Consider the following 15,645-nt stretch of genomic DNA (forward strand, 5'->3'; position numbering starts at 1 on the left):
TACAGCGATCCACCTGCCTCTGTCTCCCGAGTGCTGGGATTTGGAAAAATAAAAACAAACAAATAAATAAATACAAGCAAAAACATATTAAACCAGGTCTGGTAACTCAGGCTTGTAGTCTCACCTACTTTGAAGAGGCTGAGGCAGGAAGGTTTCAGGTTCAAAGCCTGCCTGGGCTACAGATGAGTCAATGCCGTTCTGGGCACATTTTTAGATTTTGTTTTGTTTTTTGTTTTTTGTTTTTTTGGCTTTTTGAGACAAGGTTTCACTGTTTCGCCCTAGCTGTCCTGGACTCACTCTGTAGACCAGGCTGCCTCTTAGAGTGTGGGGATTAAAGGCGTGCGCCCCCATGCCCGGCTTTCCTCTTTGGTCTTTCACCTAAGAAGAATGACCTGTTGGAGGTTTCAGCTGCTGTGATATTCCTAAGGAAGCCTCTGCACTGTTCTCTTCTTTCAGAACATAGTTAACTACTGCATAGCTCTCCCCAAAGCTAACTCTACCAGCATCCTGCTGTTCCTCACTGCTGTCGTGGCTCTGAGAATCAACAAGTGCATCCGCATTTCCTTCAACCGGTACCCCATTGAGTTCCCCATGGAGCTGTTCCTGGTAGGTGTCTCTGAGACTTGACTCCATGAGTCACTGTAAATACTCCTTTAAAAACATATGCAACCTAGGGAGACAAAGAAGAGCAGGGAGATGGTTAAGAGTATTTGCTCTCCCAGAACTCGGGAGGCAGAGGCAGGAGGATCGCTGTGAGTTCAAGGTCAGCCTGGTCTACAAAGTTAGTTCCAGGACAGTCAAGGCTACACAGAGAAACTCTGTCTCAGGAAGGCAGGAAGAAGGGAGCGTTTGCTGCTCACAGAGGATCTGAGTTCAGTTCCCGGGAACTCCCTCAAGAAGCTACTAACTCAGCTCTGCTCCAAGACCCAGGTACCCTTCATTCCCTGGCTCCGTGAGTACACCACACACAGGCCAGGCACACAGACTCCAATAAGAATTGTAAAGAAACAGTGAACCAGATGAAAGCTGATAGAGGGCTTTTGTTTTTATTTTGTTTAGGAGTTATTTATTTTGGGCTAGAGAGATGGCTCAGAGGTTAAGAGCACTGGCTGCTCTTTCAGAGGTCCTGAGTTCAATTCCCAGCAACCACATGGTGGCTCACAACCATCTATACTGGGATCTGATGTCTTCTTCTGGCCTGCAGGCAAACATGCAAATAGGGCGTGTGTGTGTGTGTGTGTGTGTGTGTGTGTGTGTGTGTGTGTGTGTATAAATCTTTTTAAAAATGAGTTATTTATTTTTACTTTATGTGCATGGGTGTTTCACTGCATGCATGTAAGTTACCACATGCATGTCTAGTGCCTGAGGAATCAGAAAAAGGGGATTAGATCCTCTGGAACTGGAGCTACAGATGGTTGTGAGCCATGTGGGTGCCAGAATTGAATCCATGGTTTCTGCAAGACCTCTTAACCACTGAGCCCTCTCCCCTGAATACAGTTTTAAATGTATGCTATTCTTACAAAATTTGCTCTGTGCCTGTGTCTCTTTCTTTCTCCCTCTCATTGGTATTTTAAGATAGAGTCTCACTATGTAGCCCAGACTGGCCTCAAATTCACAACAATCCTCCTGCCTCGTCTTTTGTGTTTGTTTTTCAAGACAGGGTTTCTTAGGAAGCAATGCACAGTATTTAATCACATGCCTCTCCTTTAACTACTGACAGATTCTCGGCTTCACCTTACTTACAAACAACATAAGCATGGCCACAGAGAACAGCAAGATGTTGATTAACATGATTCCCTACAGGTCAGTCAGCCCGCTTCTCTTGCTTGTTCATTTTGGTTTTGGCTTTGGTCTCTCTGTGTAGCCTTGGCTGTCCTGGACTCGCTCTGTAGACCAGGCTGGCCTCGAACTCACAGAGATCTGCCTGCCGGGACTAAATGTGTGTGACACCATCTCGGGGCATCATCCAGTTTTCAAGATTGCTTTTCCTTTCTGTTTTTGTGACAGGGTCTTGCTAGAGAACTCAGGGTAGCCTCGAACTCCACACTCTTCTCACTTCAGCCTCCACCGGCTGGGATGACGTGCATGTGCCTCATGACCAGCTGCCCTGCCCAGGCACCTCCCTCAGCCCTTCTCTGCACAGCCTGCCTCATAGTCTTTTCTAGCAGTATTTGGCCACTGCTAAATTCATTTAGCACAAGTATAGTTCTCAGCCTAGTGTGTAAGATCAAGTACAGAACACAGATTTTTGTGATCAAACAGGGGCCTGCAGAACTCCTTGTTTCTTCCTTACTCTCCTTTTGCCACTTTGCTCATAAGAGAGCTTGTCAGAAGGAAAACAAAACAAAACAAAACAAAACTGAGTCTGGCCCTGGTATAGTGCCTCACGCTTTTAATCCCAGCACTCAGGAAGGCAGAGGCAGGTGGATCTTTGTGAGTTCCAGCCCAGCGTGGTCTACAGAGTCCGGGAGAGACAGGGATCTTACACAGAGGAACCATGCCTCAAAAAAACAAAAAAGAAAAGAAAAACCAAGGTGGGGGTGGGGGTGGGGTGGGGTGGGGTGGGGGTGGAGCCTGTTAGCTTACTCAGACACCTCAAAGAGACTTGATTCTTTTTTCTGTGGGCGTTACTGGTCTCACAGAGCCCCGCCCTTGTCAGGTTTCAAGAGCAGAGCAGGAAAGCCGGCATGTTGTCCCCACCTGTAATCCCAGCATTTAGGGAGTGGAGGCAGAAGGATCAAGAGTTAAAGGCTAGCTTTGGTGGCTTGGGGATTTAGCTTAGTGGTAGAGCACTTGCCTAGCTGGGTCCTCAGCTCTGGAAAAAAAAAGACAAAAAAAGGCTAGCTTTGGCTACACATTGATCACAAAGCTAGCCTGGCCTGCATGAGACCACTGCCTCTTCACCTCCAGAATAAAACAATAACAACAACAATGAAAAGATGGCATGAAAGATCATTTTCAAGTGGCTGATAGGAAACATAGGGTTCCATGTTCAGGAGAGAACTGTTGCTTCGCTGTCACCCACTGGCCTGTGGGTTGCAGCCGCTCGCTCTCCCCTTCCTCTCCTCCCTTTTCTTCATTCAGTTGTGCTGGGATTGACGCTCGGGCCTCACACTGGCCACGCGAGAACTCTGCCACTGAACATTTTCCTCCTAATTGGTTAGGTTATCTTTGAATAAGCTGGCAGCTCTGGGCACCCACTGCATTTGATTTCATCTGCTGGATGACTACGGGGCAGAGTCTTTGGTCTCTCTGTGTGGCCCTGGCTGTCCTGGACTCGCTTTGTAGACCAGGCTGCCCTCGAACTCACAGCGATCTGCCTGCCTCTGCCTCCCGAACCAAGAGGCATTTTTAGATAAGCTATTATAAGCTTTAAATTATTATAAGCTATTATAAGCTTTAAATGGTAAAAGATAATAAAAACAATTAAGTATTTTGGACACACATCATACATATACACAGACATACATATGCACATATATACAATATACACAGACACATGTATATACCCACACAAACATACACATACATACATATACATAAACATATAACAAACATACATATGTATATACATATTTGCACACAAACATGTATATACTACACACATTACTCACAAACACATACACACATATCACATGCACACAACACACATATACACTCTACACACATACACACCGGTACACACTACATACGCATATACATACACACAAGCACACACACAGGCACACATGGCTGATGGCTAGGGGACGTAGGGCTGAAAAAATAAGAATTGCAAATAGCAAGCAATATCTAAAAGATTTAGAAGACATTTTTAACAGACTTATAAAGTTATTCAGAGAAATGAAAGATGGAATATATCCGTGCTCCTAAATTACGTTTAAAGCAGTATGTCAGCATGAAGTTATACATAAGATAGCTTATGTAAGATGTGTGTGTGTGTGTGTGTGTATGTGTGCACGCACGCGCGTACGCACGCACACGCTCCCTCCCAAGCCATCAGGATTTCTTTTTCTTTTCTGTCTACTTCTGCCATGACATTTGAGGATGAAGCCTCCTGGGTCCTGAGAGGAAGTCCGTGTGGTTCTGTCATGTTACCTGTCTCTGTGTACATTGGTCAGATCTCTTCTGCCGTATTCATGAGAACCATTGACGTGCGCTTCTCTTTTCCTTGTAATGTCTTCAGTTTCTAGACGTTTCTATGAAACCATCCTGATTTCTTCCTTGTGTACTTGGTAGAATCTACCAATGAAGTTATGTGGGCCTGAGGGCTTCACTGTGGGAAGCCTCTTAACTATAATTCCATTTCTAGTGTGCTTTTTTGGTGGGGGAGGGTTTCAAGATGGGGGTCTCTCTGTGTAGCCTTGGCTGTCCTGGACTCTCTTTGTAGACCAGGCTGGCCTCAAACTCACAGCGATCCCCCTGCCTCTGCCTCCCGAGTGCTGGGATTAAAGACATGCGCCACCACCTGGCCATTTAGTTTGTTTTTGAGATATGGGTTTAGGTAGCCTGAGCTTGAAGTCTGGCATTGAACCTCCCAGGTTCTGGGTTTATTATATGCAAATGTCCAAGCCCTGCTTGTATGTTAGTAAACAAAATGGTTATTGCTTAGTCCCTTTCTTGTGATAAAATTCTCTCTGACAAAGGCAACTTGAAGGAGAAAGGGCTTCCTCCAGCTTATACAAGCCTACAGTATGTCTCGCTGGGCAGGTGACTATGGCAGGAAGGTGAAGCTGCTGGTCAGAGCATTCTGTGGCAGTAAGCAGAGGGTGAGGAGTGTTTGGTGTGCTCAGCTCCCTTTCTCCACTTACTGGGTCCCAGGCAGGGAACAGTGGCACCCACAGAGGACTAGTCTTCCCACCTTGTTTTTGTTTTGTTTTGTTTTGGTTTGGTTTGGTTTAGTTTGGTTTGGTTTTTTTGAGACAAGATTTCCTCTGTGTAGCCCTGACTGTCCTAGACTCACTTTGTAGAAGAGGCTGGTCTTGAACGCACAGAGATCCACCTGCCTCTGCCCCCGAGTGCTGGGATTACAGTGTGGCACCCCACCCAGCTGGAAATTATCTTTTTCAGAGATTTGTTATTATGTATATAGTGTTCTGCCTGCATATATGCCTGCAGGCCAGAAGAGGGCACCAGATCTTATTTAATTCCTTTTAAGCTACCATGTGGTTGCTGGGACTTGAACTCAGGACCTCTGGAAGAGCAGCCAGTGCTCTTATCTTATCTGGAGCCAAATCTCCAGGCCCCCCCAACCCCCCCCAACCAGCCTTTTAAAAAAAAATTCATTCTTCAAAGTATATAGGCATGATGGTGTACAACTGTAACCCCAGCCCTGGGGAGGGACAGATGTGGGACCAAGAACTCCAGATCAGCCTGGACTGCCTGAGATTCTGATAAAACAACAACAACAAACAAACAAACAAAAAACAAGCAAAAAACTCTAGAAAGAAGATGTGGGTGGGATTTGTAGTGCCTGAGTGAGGGGCCGTACGCAGAGCCCTGTCCTGAAGAGTGACGAGACAGGGACTCCTGGGACCTTTTAGCTCTGCAGCATCTTAGGTGTCCTCAGTGGCAGGAACATTTCCTCCACTCATACCTGGTACTTGCCCTCACTGTGAGGTGGGAACTAGGACCAGACAGCCCCCGAGGATGTTTTGATGGCCTTGGTAACTTGGCTCCACTAGCCGGCTGCTTTGGCAAGCTGCTGCCTCCATTGCTCCGTTTGTCCTTTACTTCTTAAGAAGGAAAAAAAAGGCGGGGGGGGGGGGGGAGCGTGAGGTCTGCCTGACGGGAGGACGGAGCGGGAGAGGTGCCGTAAGGAGCATCTGGTCTTGCTGTCCAGCAGTAATTCATCTCTTCTCTTCCAGCTTTGCGTTCCCTGAGACGCCAGAGTTTGGCCTTCTTCACAGAATTATTTTACAAGCCATGTCTTTGTCTTTAGTGAGCTCCTTTCTGCTCATATCTCTGGGCAAGAAGATTGCCAGCTTCCATAACTACAGAACCAATTCCAACCAGGTGAGGGGCCCATGTGTCCTTGTTCTAATAGGACTGTCTTCTTCCACCGTCCGCCAACGTGAAGGTGCCGTCCCTCTTTAACCAGTTGCCTGGACCATAATCACTTAAGGCCTCTGAGAAGTGGGGGATGTGTAACTTTAAACCTTCCTGCATCCGTACAAGTATTATTCCTCTAGCATGTATATGGTACACAGAGGCAAAAGAAGTGACCCAGTGGGGTGGCCCGTGTTTGTTATCCCAGCACTTGGGAAGTAGAGGCAGGGTCAAGAGTCAAAGTCCAGCCTTAGCTGTGTAGCAAGAGAGGCCAGCCTGGGCTACATGAGACCCTGTCTTAAAACAGGGTGATAGCAAATGATAGCATTATGGCATGGTGCTACTGAGTTGGCAGAGTTCCTGTCTCCCTTCCCTATGGCCTTAGAAGCCAGATGCATGCTGGGGCACAGGTGCCATGGGATAGCACATACAAACCAGGCTGCTTGTACCTGTCGTTAATACAATGCCTTGTCTTTTGGCTTTTGCTTTTATTTTTTAGGACAAATATCCAACTACTCTGAAAGTGGTCCTTTCCCTAGAACTCAAGAGGGACACAGAAGCAAGCGGTGTGTCTTAGCCAGAGACTAGGTTAGTGTAGTAGGGGGGAAAGGCCAGCACCGAGCTCTCTCTGTGAGTCCGAGTCCCAGGGGTTGTGAGAAAGAGGAAAAAGGCAAGAATCAGTTTTATTACTTGCAGAAAGGATTTCCCTTATGATCAGAAATGAAGGTAGAGACACAACTTAATCTGGAAAATCAGATCGGCCTTCCCTGTGTGCTCCCCAAGGCTGCGTCCACGTGTTGTAAGAGCCCTAACCCTAACCCTAACCCTCACAAAACAATGGATCTCTAGCTAAAAATCAGATTCTTCAACAAAAAGTGGACTCAAAGGCTCTGTGGTTTCTTCACAGGATTTAATAGCCATCGGCCTTTGCAACGTGGTCAGTTCCTTTTTCAAATCTTATGTGTTTACGGGTGCTGTGGCCAGGACTATAATCCAAGACAAATCTGGAGGAAGACAGCAGGTGTGTTGAAAATGAATCCTACCTCTGGAGTGTCCACATAAGGAAAGAGATGCATGTCTGTCCACATGTCAGTCTGCATGTCTGTTCATAGAAGGGCTTCATCTGGGTTGATCTCACGCGCTGATGTCCAGTCAGTGGGGAACCTCTGGGAAGAATGTGGGTTCCATGCTCGCCTTAATTTTGCTCAGATTTTGTCTTTAAAGGTCACTGGGAGCCTGGTGCGGTGGCACGAATCTTTAATCCCAGCACTCGGGAGGCAGAGGCAGGTGGATGGCTCTAAGTTCGAGGCCAGCCTGGTCTACAAAGTGAGTCCAGGACAGCCAAGGATACACAGAGAAACCCTGTCTCAAAAAACCAAAAACCAAACCAAACCAAATCAAAACAAAAACAAACAAAATAAAAGTTATTATTGGGAGGGGGTGTATGGTAGCACACGCCTGTAATCCCAGCACCCACTCAACTCCAGCCCTCAAGTGGGGCTGAGGAGGTGGCTCAGTGGTTACTAGCACTTACTGCTCTTACAGAGGACCTGGGTTTGATTCCCAGCACCCATGTCAGGTGGCCCACAACTGTCCGTAACTCCAGTTGTGGGCTCCTCGGGCACCAGGCACGCACATGTGCACATGTATGCATGCAGGCAAATAGTCATCCACATAAATACAAACAAAGAAAAGATGAAGCACCACGGAAGACGGGAAGTTGTCAAAGTCCCCAGCAACACAGGAACAGGTGGGATGCTTATTTACACAGGAATTACCACAGGCAGAACTTGGGGCTGTCAGTGAGGTGTCTGCTTAAGGGAGGAGGGTTTCTAAGTTGTGTGAGGACAGGCCATATCTTAGGAGGTTCATAGTTCCAAGCTGTGACAATAGAGTTCCAGGGGAAACAGAAACTTCCCAGACAGCACTCACATGACACTCATGAAGCACCCACTGTGTGTGTCCGAGTACCTCACTGAGATTCTGAAATGCACGTGTGCTGAACCCCCAACTCTTCTCAAGAAAAACAAAACAAAACAAAACAAATGGCATGCTTCTCAGCAAACAGAAGGCCTCAGCTGCAGACAGGGACCAACACGCTCCTGACGGTTTCTCTTCAACCAGCTCTATCTCCTCAGTTTGCATCTCTGGTCGGCGCAGGTGTGATGGTGCTGCTCATGGTGAAGATGGGAAGCTTCTTCCACAACCTGCCTAACGTAAGTGGCTCCGGTGAGTCGGGAAAGGCAGGGACGGTGGCGTGCGGGGCTGCAGAGTGGCTCAGCGGGTAAGAGCACCAGCTGCTCTCGCAGAAGAGCCAGGGGCTTGGTTCTCGTACCATATGGCAGCTTACAACTTTTTTTTTCAAGACAGGGTTCCACTGTGTAGCCCTGGCTGTCCTGGACTCACTTTGTAGACCAGACTGGCCTCAAACTCACAGAGATCCAACTGCCTCTGCCTCCCGAGTGATTGGGGGCTCATAACCTTTCTCCTTTCTTTCTTTCTTTCTTTCTTTCTTTCTTTCTTTCTTTCTTTCTTTCTTTCTTTCTTTTTCCAAGACAGGGTTTCTCTGTGTAACAGTCCTGGCTATCCTGGACTTGCTTTGTAGACCAGGCTGTCCTCGAACTCACAGAGATCCGCCTGCCTCTGCCTCCCAAACTAAGAGGCATTTTTAGATAAACTATTATTTGCTCTGCAGAAAATCTACCACCACGCCCGGCTAGCTCATACCTTTCTATAACTCCAGTTCCAGGGGATTCATTGTCCTTCTGAGGCACGGCATGCATGTGGTGCACATACATACGTGCAGGCAAGCACCCATACACACAGAAATAAATAAACCATTAAAAAAAGAAAGATGGAATCTCGGCAGAGCATCCATGCAGAGAATTGCATTTGTGTGGTTCCCAGGGGTAGCTCTAACTTTTTTTCTTAAAATAACGTTTTGGAGCCAGGGTGATGGCTCAGTGGGTAAGAGCACTTGCTGTACAAGCATAAAGCACTGAGTTCAGATATCCAGACACATGTAAAACTTAGGTGTAGCAACATGTAACCCCAGTGCTGGAAGGAGGTGGGTAGAGACAGGATTGTTTCTGGGGCTTGCTGACTAGCCAGTCTAGCTTTAAAAATAAATAAATAAATTAGCGAGCTTCCAGGCCAGTGAATGACCTTGTCTCAGGAGAGTGTGGTGAAGAATGACAGAGCAGGGCACTTGAGGTGTCCCTCTGTCCTCTGTGGGCACGTATGCACGCACGCTTGCACGGGTACACCCTTAAGCACTCGTGGACCAACCCACAGACACAACCCACAGCAGAATTCATGGCAGTGCCTCCATCCTCAGCTTAGACAGTAAACATGGTTATGAGCAATCCATGTCTCTGTGTAGCACATGTGTATGTTCATGTGAAGCAAGCTCATGTTAAGTTCATAGTGAGTGGCCAAAAAACACAATTATGTTCCAGCACTTGGGAGGCAGAGGCAGGAGGATTGCTATGAGTTCAAGGCCAGCCTGGACTATACAATGAGTCCAGGACAGCCAGGGCTAAGCAGAGAAACCTGTCTTTAAAAAAAACAAACAAACAAACAAAAAACAAAAACAAAGAAAAGAAAAACAAACAAAAAAGAAACACAAGTATGATTGCTCTCATTAAGCTATAAATTCAGTTTTAGGTATGGAGATTTAGTGATGAGTGGCAAAAACAGATTCAGATGTAGGAACCTCATTACCAGTGAGACTCAGACACTTAAGATTTATTTATTTGGGCTAGAGAAATGGCTCAGTGGTTAAGGGCACACCACCTGCTCTTCCAGAGGTCCCGAGTTCAATTCCCAGCAACCACATGGTGGCTCACAACCATCTATAATGTTATCTGATGCCGTCTTCTGCAGATAAAGCACTCATATGCAATAAAAAAAAAAGGATTATTTATTTATTTTACATGTATGAGTGCTCTATCTGCATGTACACCTGAAGACCAGAAGAGGGCATCAGATCCCAGTATAGATGGTTGTGAGCCACCATGTGGTTGCTAGGAATCCAGTCAGTGCTCTTAACTGCTGAGCCATCTCTCTAGCTTAAGACTCAGACATTTGATATATGCCCATGCCCTCTGTATTTTCTGCTCTCTATTGCTATCCCACAGCCTCTTAGCTATTCATGGTATTAGAAGAGTGGGCCCGCAGGCTGACTTTTCTCTCTGTGTTCAGCTGGATGTGTCTCTGCTTGACTATATCTCTTTCGTTTAAAACATGACCTGACCCTTCGCCATATTATGTGTGCTTATTATGGCTGTAACCAAGTGATTCTAAGCAATAATATAGGTTCACGCCCTAAATATACAGAACATACCAGAGCCCTAGCACTGGCTGCTTCTTTGATGATGGAATGTACATAGACTAAGCCTGGTGACTAGGCATGGTAATGCTAGTACCTGGTACACAGAGGCAGAGGACTGCAAGCCAGCCTGGTCTGTGTATGTAGTGAGTTCCAGAGGAGCCAGGGCTACATAGAGAGGCCTTGGTCTCAAAGAAACAAGAAAGGTTTTAAGGGGCTAGAGAGATGGCTCAGCTGTAAGAGCACAGGCTACTCTTCCAAAGGACCTGGGTTTAATTCCCAGCACCCACATGACAGCTCACAACTGTCTGTAACTCTTGTTCTGTGGGAACTGACACCCTCACACAGACATACATGCTGGAAAAACACCAATGTGCATTTTTTTAAAAAAGAGTTTTTAAAATGAAATTATGTAGGGATGTAATTAATTTTTAATGAAATAAATGTTTTACCTTACTATTCAGAAAGGACACAGCTTTACTGTACATGGCTTTCTGATGAGATTTGTTTCCTGTAGCTATTCCTTTCCTCCAGTTAAAAGAAAACAAATCCAACCTGGTAGCCCTAGTATCTGGAAGGCAGAGGCCGGCAGATCTCTGAGTTCCAGGACAGCCTGGTCTACAGAGCGAGTTCCAGGACAGCCAAGGCTACACAGAGAAACCCTGTCTGAAGAAACAAAAACAAATGAAGAAGAAGAAAGATAGAGGGGGTAAAGGAATTCTACAAGAAAGATCTCTGTGGCACGGAGGTGCTGCCCTTCCCACCACCCCTTTCTGACATTGTGTAAAGTTTGGCTGCAGAGGGCTGGAGAGATGGCTTAGCAGTTAAGAGCTGCTCTTACAGAGATCCTGTTCAAGTCCCAGCAACCAGCCAGGCAGTGGTGGCGCACACCTTTAATCCCAGCACTTGGGAGGCAGAGCCAGTGGATCGCTGTGAGTTTTGAGCCCAGCCTGGTCTACAAAGCGAGTCCAGGACAGCCAAATCTAACACAGAGAGACCCTGTCTTGAAAAACAAAACAAAACCAATTCCCAACAACCACACTGTGGCTCACACCCATCTGTGATGGGATCTGGTATCCTCTTCTGGTGTGCATGAAGACAGAATTCATCTACATAAAATACATGAATAAAAATATTTTTTAATTAGGTAAAATCAATTTATTAAAAAAAAAAAACAAAAAACAAGCTGGGTGTTGTGATGGAGGCCTTTAATCCCAGTGTTCAGCAGGCAGAGGCAAGTGGATTGCTGTGAGTTTGAGCCCAGCCTGGTCTACAAAGGGAGTTCAGGACAGCCAAGGCTACACAGAGAGACCCTGTCTCCAAGAAAAAGAAGGAGGAGGAAGAAGAGAAAGAAGAGGAAGAGGAGGAGGAGAGAGCTGTATTTGACTTTGTCTACTGACCCACTGTATCTGTGTTGTCCTCTCTGGGCTTTGTCAGAAAGCAGCCAGTATCCTGGCCGACTGAGCCAACCCTGACCTTGGCTTAGCACATTGGAAGAGTAGAGAAAAATGGTTTTTTGTTTGGTTGGTTTGGTTGGTAGGGTGGGTGGGTGTTTAATTTTTCTTTTTTTTTGTTTTTTTGGGTTTTTTTGTTTTTGTTTTTTTGGGGGGCCATAAGTCAGAGCTTGAGTGTAACATTTCTAGAGGCAAGGCTAGTTTTATGGTTCCTTTGTGAGGACTTGGAAATTTGTCCCCGAGGGGAGACCCAGGTGGTTTATCTTTCCCCACAGGCTGTGCTGGCGGGGATCATCTTGAGCAATGTGGTGCCCTACCTTGAAACCATTTACGACTTACCCACTCTGTGGAGGCAGAACCAGTATGACTGTGTGAGTATCGTGTGCCTGAGGGGATGGGAAGGGTGGATGGAGTTGGGGCCTGCAGGGGGAGTAGAGTCAGCCAGGGCGGAGCTGCAGGTGGGTGTGCAGAGCACTGGCAGCATCCCTGAGCATCTCAAAAGGGACAGCCAAGGAGCTCTGACAGTAGGTGCTTGCCACGTAAGACCCCAAATCCACATAAAAAAGCAGGGCATTGTGACACAAACTTAGAATTCCAGGACTGGAAAGGCAGAGGCAGGGGGATTCTTGTGACTTGCCATCCACCAGCCTAGCCTATGGGGAGCTCCAGGCCACTGTGAGACCTGGCCTCAAAAATCAAAATGTACAGTTCCTTTGGCTTCCACATGCGGGTACACACACATTTACACTCACCTATGCACACACATATGGCCACCACACCATCATGGGCACACATACACAAACAAACAAACAAAAACTATTACAAATGCTTAACTATCATTCAGTGAGTTCAGATTTCTTCTTCTTCTTCTTCTTCTTCTTCTTCTTCTTCTTCTTCTTCTTCTTCTTCTTTTTTTTCCGAGACAGGGTTTCTCTGTGTAGCCCTGGCTATGCTGGAATTGCTTTGTAGACCAGGCTGGCCTCGAACTCACAGCGATCCACCTGCCTCTGCCTCCCGAGTGCTGGGATTAAAGGCGTGCGCCACCACACCCAGCCACCAGCTTTGACTTGGATCAGAAAGGACTAGACTGCAGTGTCTGATTTCTTGTGTCAACCCATCTTACCATCCAACAAAGTAGATAACATTTATCTCCATTTTGTACATGGGGACACTGGCATTGTGAGAAAGAAATAAAGGAAGAGGTGATCAGGAATCCATCAGAGAACATCTAGGCAGCCTCGAGGGCCAAGTTGTCTGGGATGGGGCTGGCATGTCTCTGTCTTGCTCAGTCTCACAGTCAGTCTCCTCCCCACTCCAACCCTTTCCCACAAGGCCGTGTGGATGGTGACATTTTCCTCTGCGATCTTCCTGGGACTAGACGTTGGACTACTCATCTCCCTAGTCTTTGCTTTCTTCATGATCACTGTCCGTTCACACAGGTATGCAGACCCTGGTGGGGGGAGGACAGCCATAGCAAGGCAAGGGCACTGGGACCTAAGACAGCGCATTTCCTTCCAGAACCAAGATCCTCGTCCTGGGCCAGATCCCCAACACCAACATTTATAGAAACGTCAATGAGTACCGGGAGGTAAGAAGCCAGCGAGGGATGGGGGAGATGCTTGCTGGATAAAGCCAGTGCCAGTTCCTCAGAACCCGCTGGAACCTCAGCACTTAGGAGGCAGAGACAGGACCGCCCCTGGACAAGCTGAGTATCTAGACTAAACACATCATAGAGCTCTGTATTTCAGTGAGAGACTGAATCTCAGACACCTCAGTGTACCAGCACACCCATGCGCCCCCCTACACACGCAAACACATATACACACACACACACACACACACACACACACACACACACATACGTAGGGGGAGGGCGTGTAGAGAAGCTGCCAGCTCAGCCCCAGTCCTTTACCAAGGCATTGCACTCCACAAGGGATGGGGGGCTTGAGGCTCCAAGGCACACGTAGTGTCCTTACACTCCTGCAGCCAGCAGGGGGCCTTCTACCCTCTCACTGTGACTTCACGGAGGATAAAAAGAAATGGAAGAATACAACAAAGCAGGGGCACCAGGTGTGCGGATTGCTTACCTTTAATCTCTACTCTGAAGGCCCAGGTAAGCAGGAATCTATGGATTTCTGTGTTCAAGGCCAGCCTGGTCTCCAACTCCTGGATAGCCAACTCTAGTTGTAAACTAGCAAGAGCTACATAGACCCTGAGAGGGGAGGGAAGGGAGGGAGGGAGGGAGAGAGGGAGGGAGGAAGAGAGAGAGAGAGAGACACACACACACACACACACACACACACACACACAAACACAACAAGAACATGATGATGCTGGGAGCGAAATGGGAAGGTTTTCTAGTCCTCAACCCACTGAAGCCAGAAGTTCTTAAGGAACCATTAAATCGGTGTGCTTCTGCCTGTGGTGGCAGCAGCGGTGCACGTCTGTGATCCCTGCACCCGGGAGGCAGAGGCAGGTGGATCCCTGTGTGAGGCCAGCCTGGTCTACAGAGCATGTTCCAGGCCAGAGCTACACAGTGAGACCCTGTCTCAAAAAACTCAAAACAAAACAAAAAGGCAGACCTGTGTGGTCCCTCCTCCCTGAAGGAGCAGAGGGCTGGTGCTCCACCTCACCGTGCTCCACCTCACCGTGCTCCACCTCACTGTGCCCCACCTCACTGTGCTCTACCTCACCGTGCCCCACCTCACTGTGCCCCACCTCACTGTGCTCTACCTCACCGTGCCCCACCTCACTGTGCCCCACCTCACTGTGCTCTACCTCACCGTGCCCCACCTCACTGTGCCCCACCTCACTGTGCTCTACCTCACCGTGCTCCACCCCACCGTGCTCCACCTCACCGTGCTCCACCTCACTGTGCTCTACCTCACCATGCTCCACCTTACCGTGCTCCACCTCACCGTGCCCCACCTCACCGTGCTCCACCTCACCGTGCCCCACCTCACCGTGCTCCACCTCACCGTGCTCCACCTCACCGTGCCCCACCTCACCGTGCTCCACCTCACCGTGCTCCACCTCACCGTGCCCCACCTCACTGTGCTCTACCTCACCATGCTCCACCTTACCGTGCTCCACCTCACCGTGCCCCACCTCACCGTGCTCTACCTCACCGTGCTCCACCTCACCGTGCCCCACCTCACCGTGCTCCACCTCACCGTGCCCCACCTCACCGTGCTCTACCTCACTGTGCTCCACCTCACCGTGCCCCACCTGACCGTGCTCTACCTCACCGTGCTCTACCTCACCGTGCTCCACCTCACTGTGCTCCACCTCACTGTGCCCCACCTCACCGTGCTCCACCTCACCGTGCCCCACCTCACTGTGCCCCACCTCACCATGTTCTACCTCACCGTGTCTTGCAGGTGATGCTGGTTCCCGGGGTGAAGATCTTGCAGTGCTGTAGCTCCATCACCTTTGTCAACGTGTATCATCTCAAGCACAAGTTGTTAAAAGAGGTGCGAGCCCACTGCCCGCCAGGTGCCCTCAGGCCCTCGGGCCTCCCTCTCCACACCCTGTCCTCTGTGTGAGACCCCTCTTCTGTCTCCCAGGTCAACATGGTGAAGAAGCCTCTTAAAGAAGAAGAAATCTTCACTCTGTTTAAGGAAAGTGACACCAGTGTGTCGGAAAACAAAATTTGCAGGTGTTTCTGCGATTGTGATGAGCTGGAGCCAGAGACCAGGGTGAGCCGCGCCCCTCCCGGCCCGTTCTTCTCCCCTTTCCTTTCTTGCTGCGCCTGTTTGCTTGTCCACTCCAAATACACGAATGCAAACACAGACAGCACTAAGCGGACTCTTGATG

General features: G+C 48.3%; 1 protein-coding gene across 2 annotated transcripts in view; it reads left to right on the forward strand.

Annotated features, from left to right (window-relative positions):
• Nucleotides 1-15,645, forward strand: part of SLC26A8 (solute carrier family 26 member 8) — a 57,052-nt gene that overhangs the window by 30,605 nt on the left and 10,802 nt on the right. For both annotated transcript variants that reach the window (XM_084754030.1, XM_084754029.1), the window contains 10 exons: nt 457-606; nt 1,721-1,803; nt 5,865-6,012; nt 6,953-7,066; nt 8,184-8,261; nt 12,105-12,200; nt 13,162-13,268; nt 13,348-13,417; nt 15,210-15,302; nt 15,396-15,527. In XM_084754030.1, coding sequence (XP_084610156.1) covers nt 457-606; nt 1,721-1,803; nt 5,865-6,012; nt 6,953-7,066; nt 8,184-8,261; nt 12,105-12,200; nt 13,162-13,268; nt 13,348-13,417; nt 15,210-15,302; nt 15,396-15,527 — 1,071 coding nt within the window. The remainder of the gene's footprint in view (nt 1-456; nt 607-1,720; nt 1,804-5,864; nt 6,013-6,952; nt 7,067-8,183; nt 8,262-12,104; nt 12,201-13,161; nt 13,269-13,347; nt 13,418-15,209; nt 15,303-15,395; nt 15,528-15,645) is intronic.

This window comes from Acomys minous (assembly GCF_964271855.1).
Source record: "Acomys minous genome assembly, chromosome: 13".
Lineage (NCBI taxonomy): Eukaryota > Metazoa > Chordata > Mammalia > Rodentia > Muridae > Acomys > Acomys minous.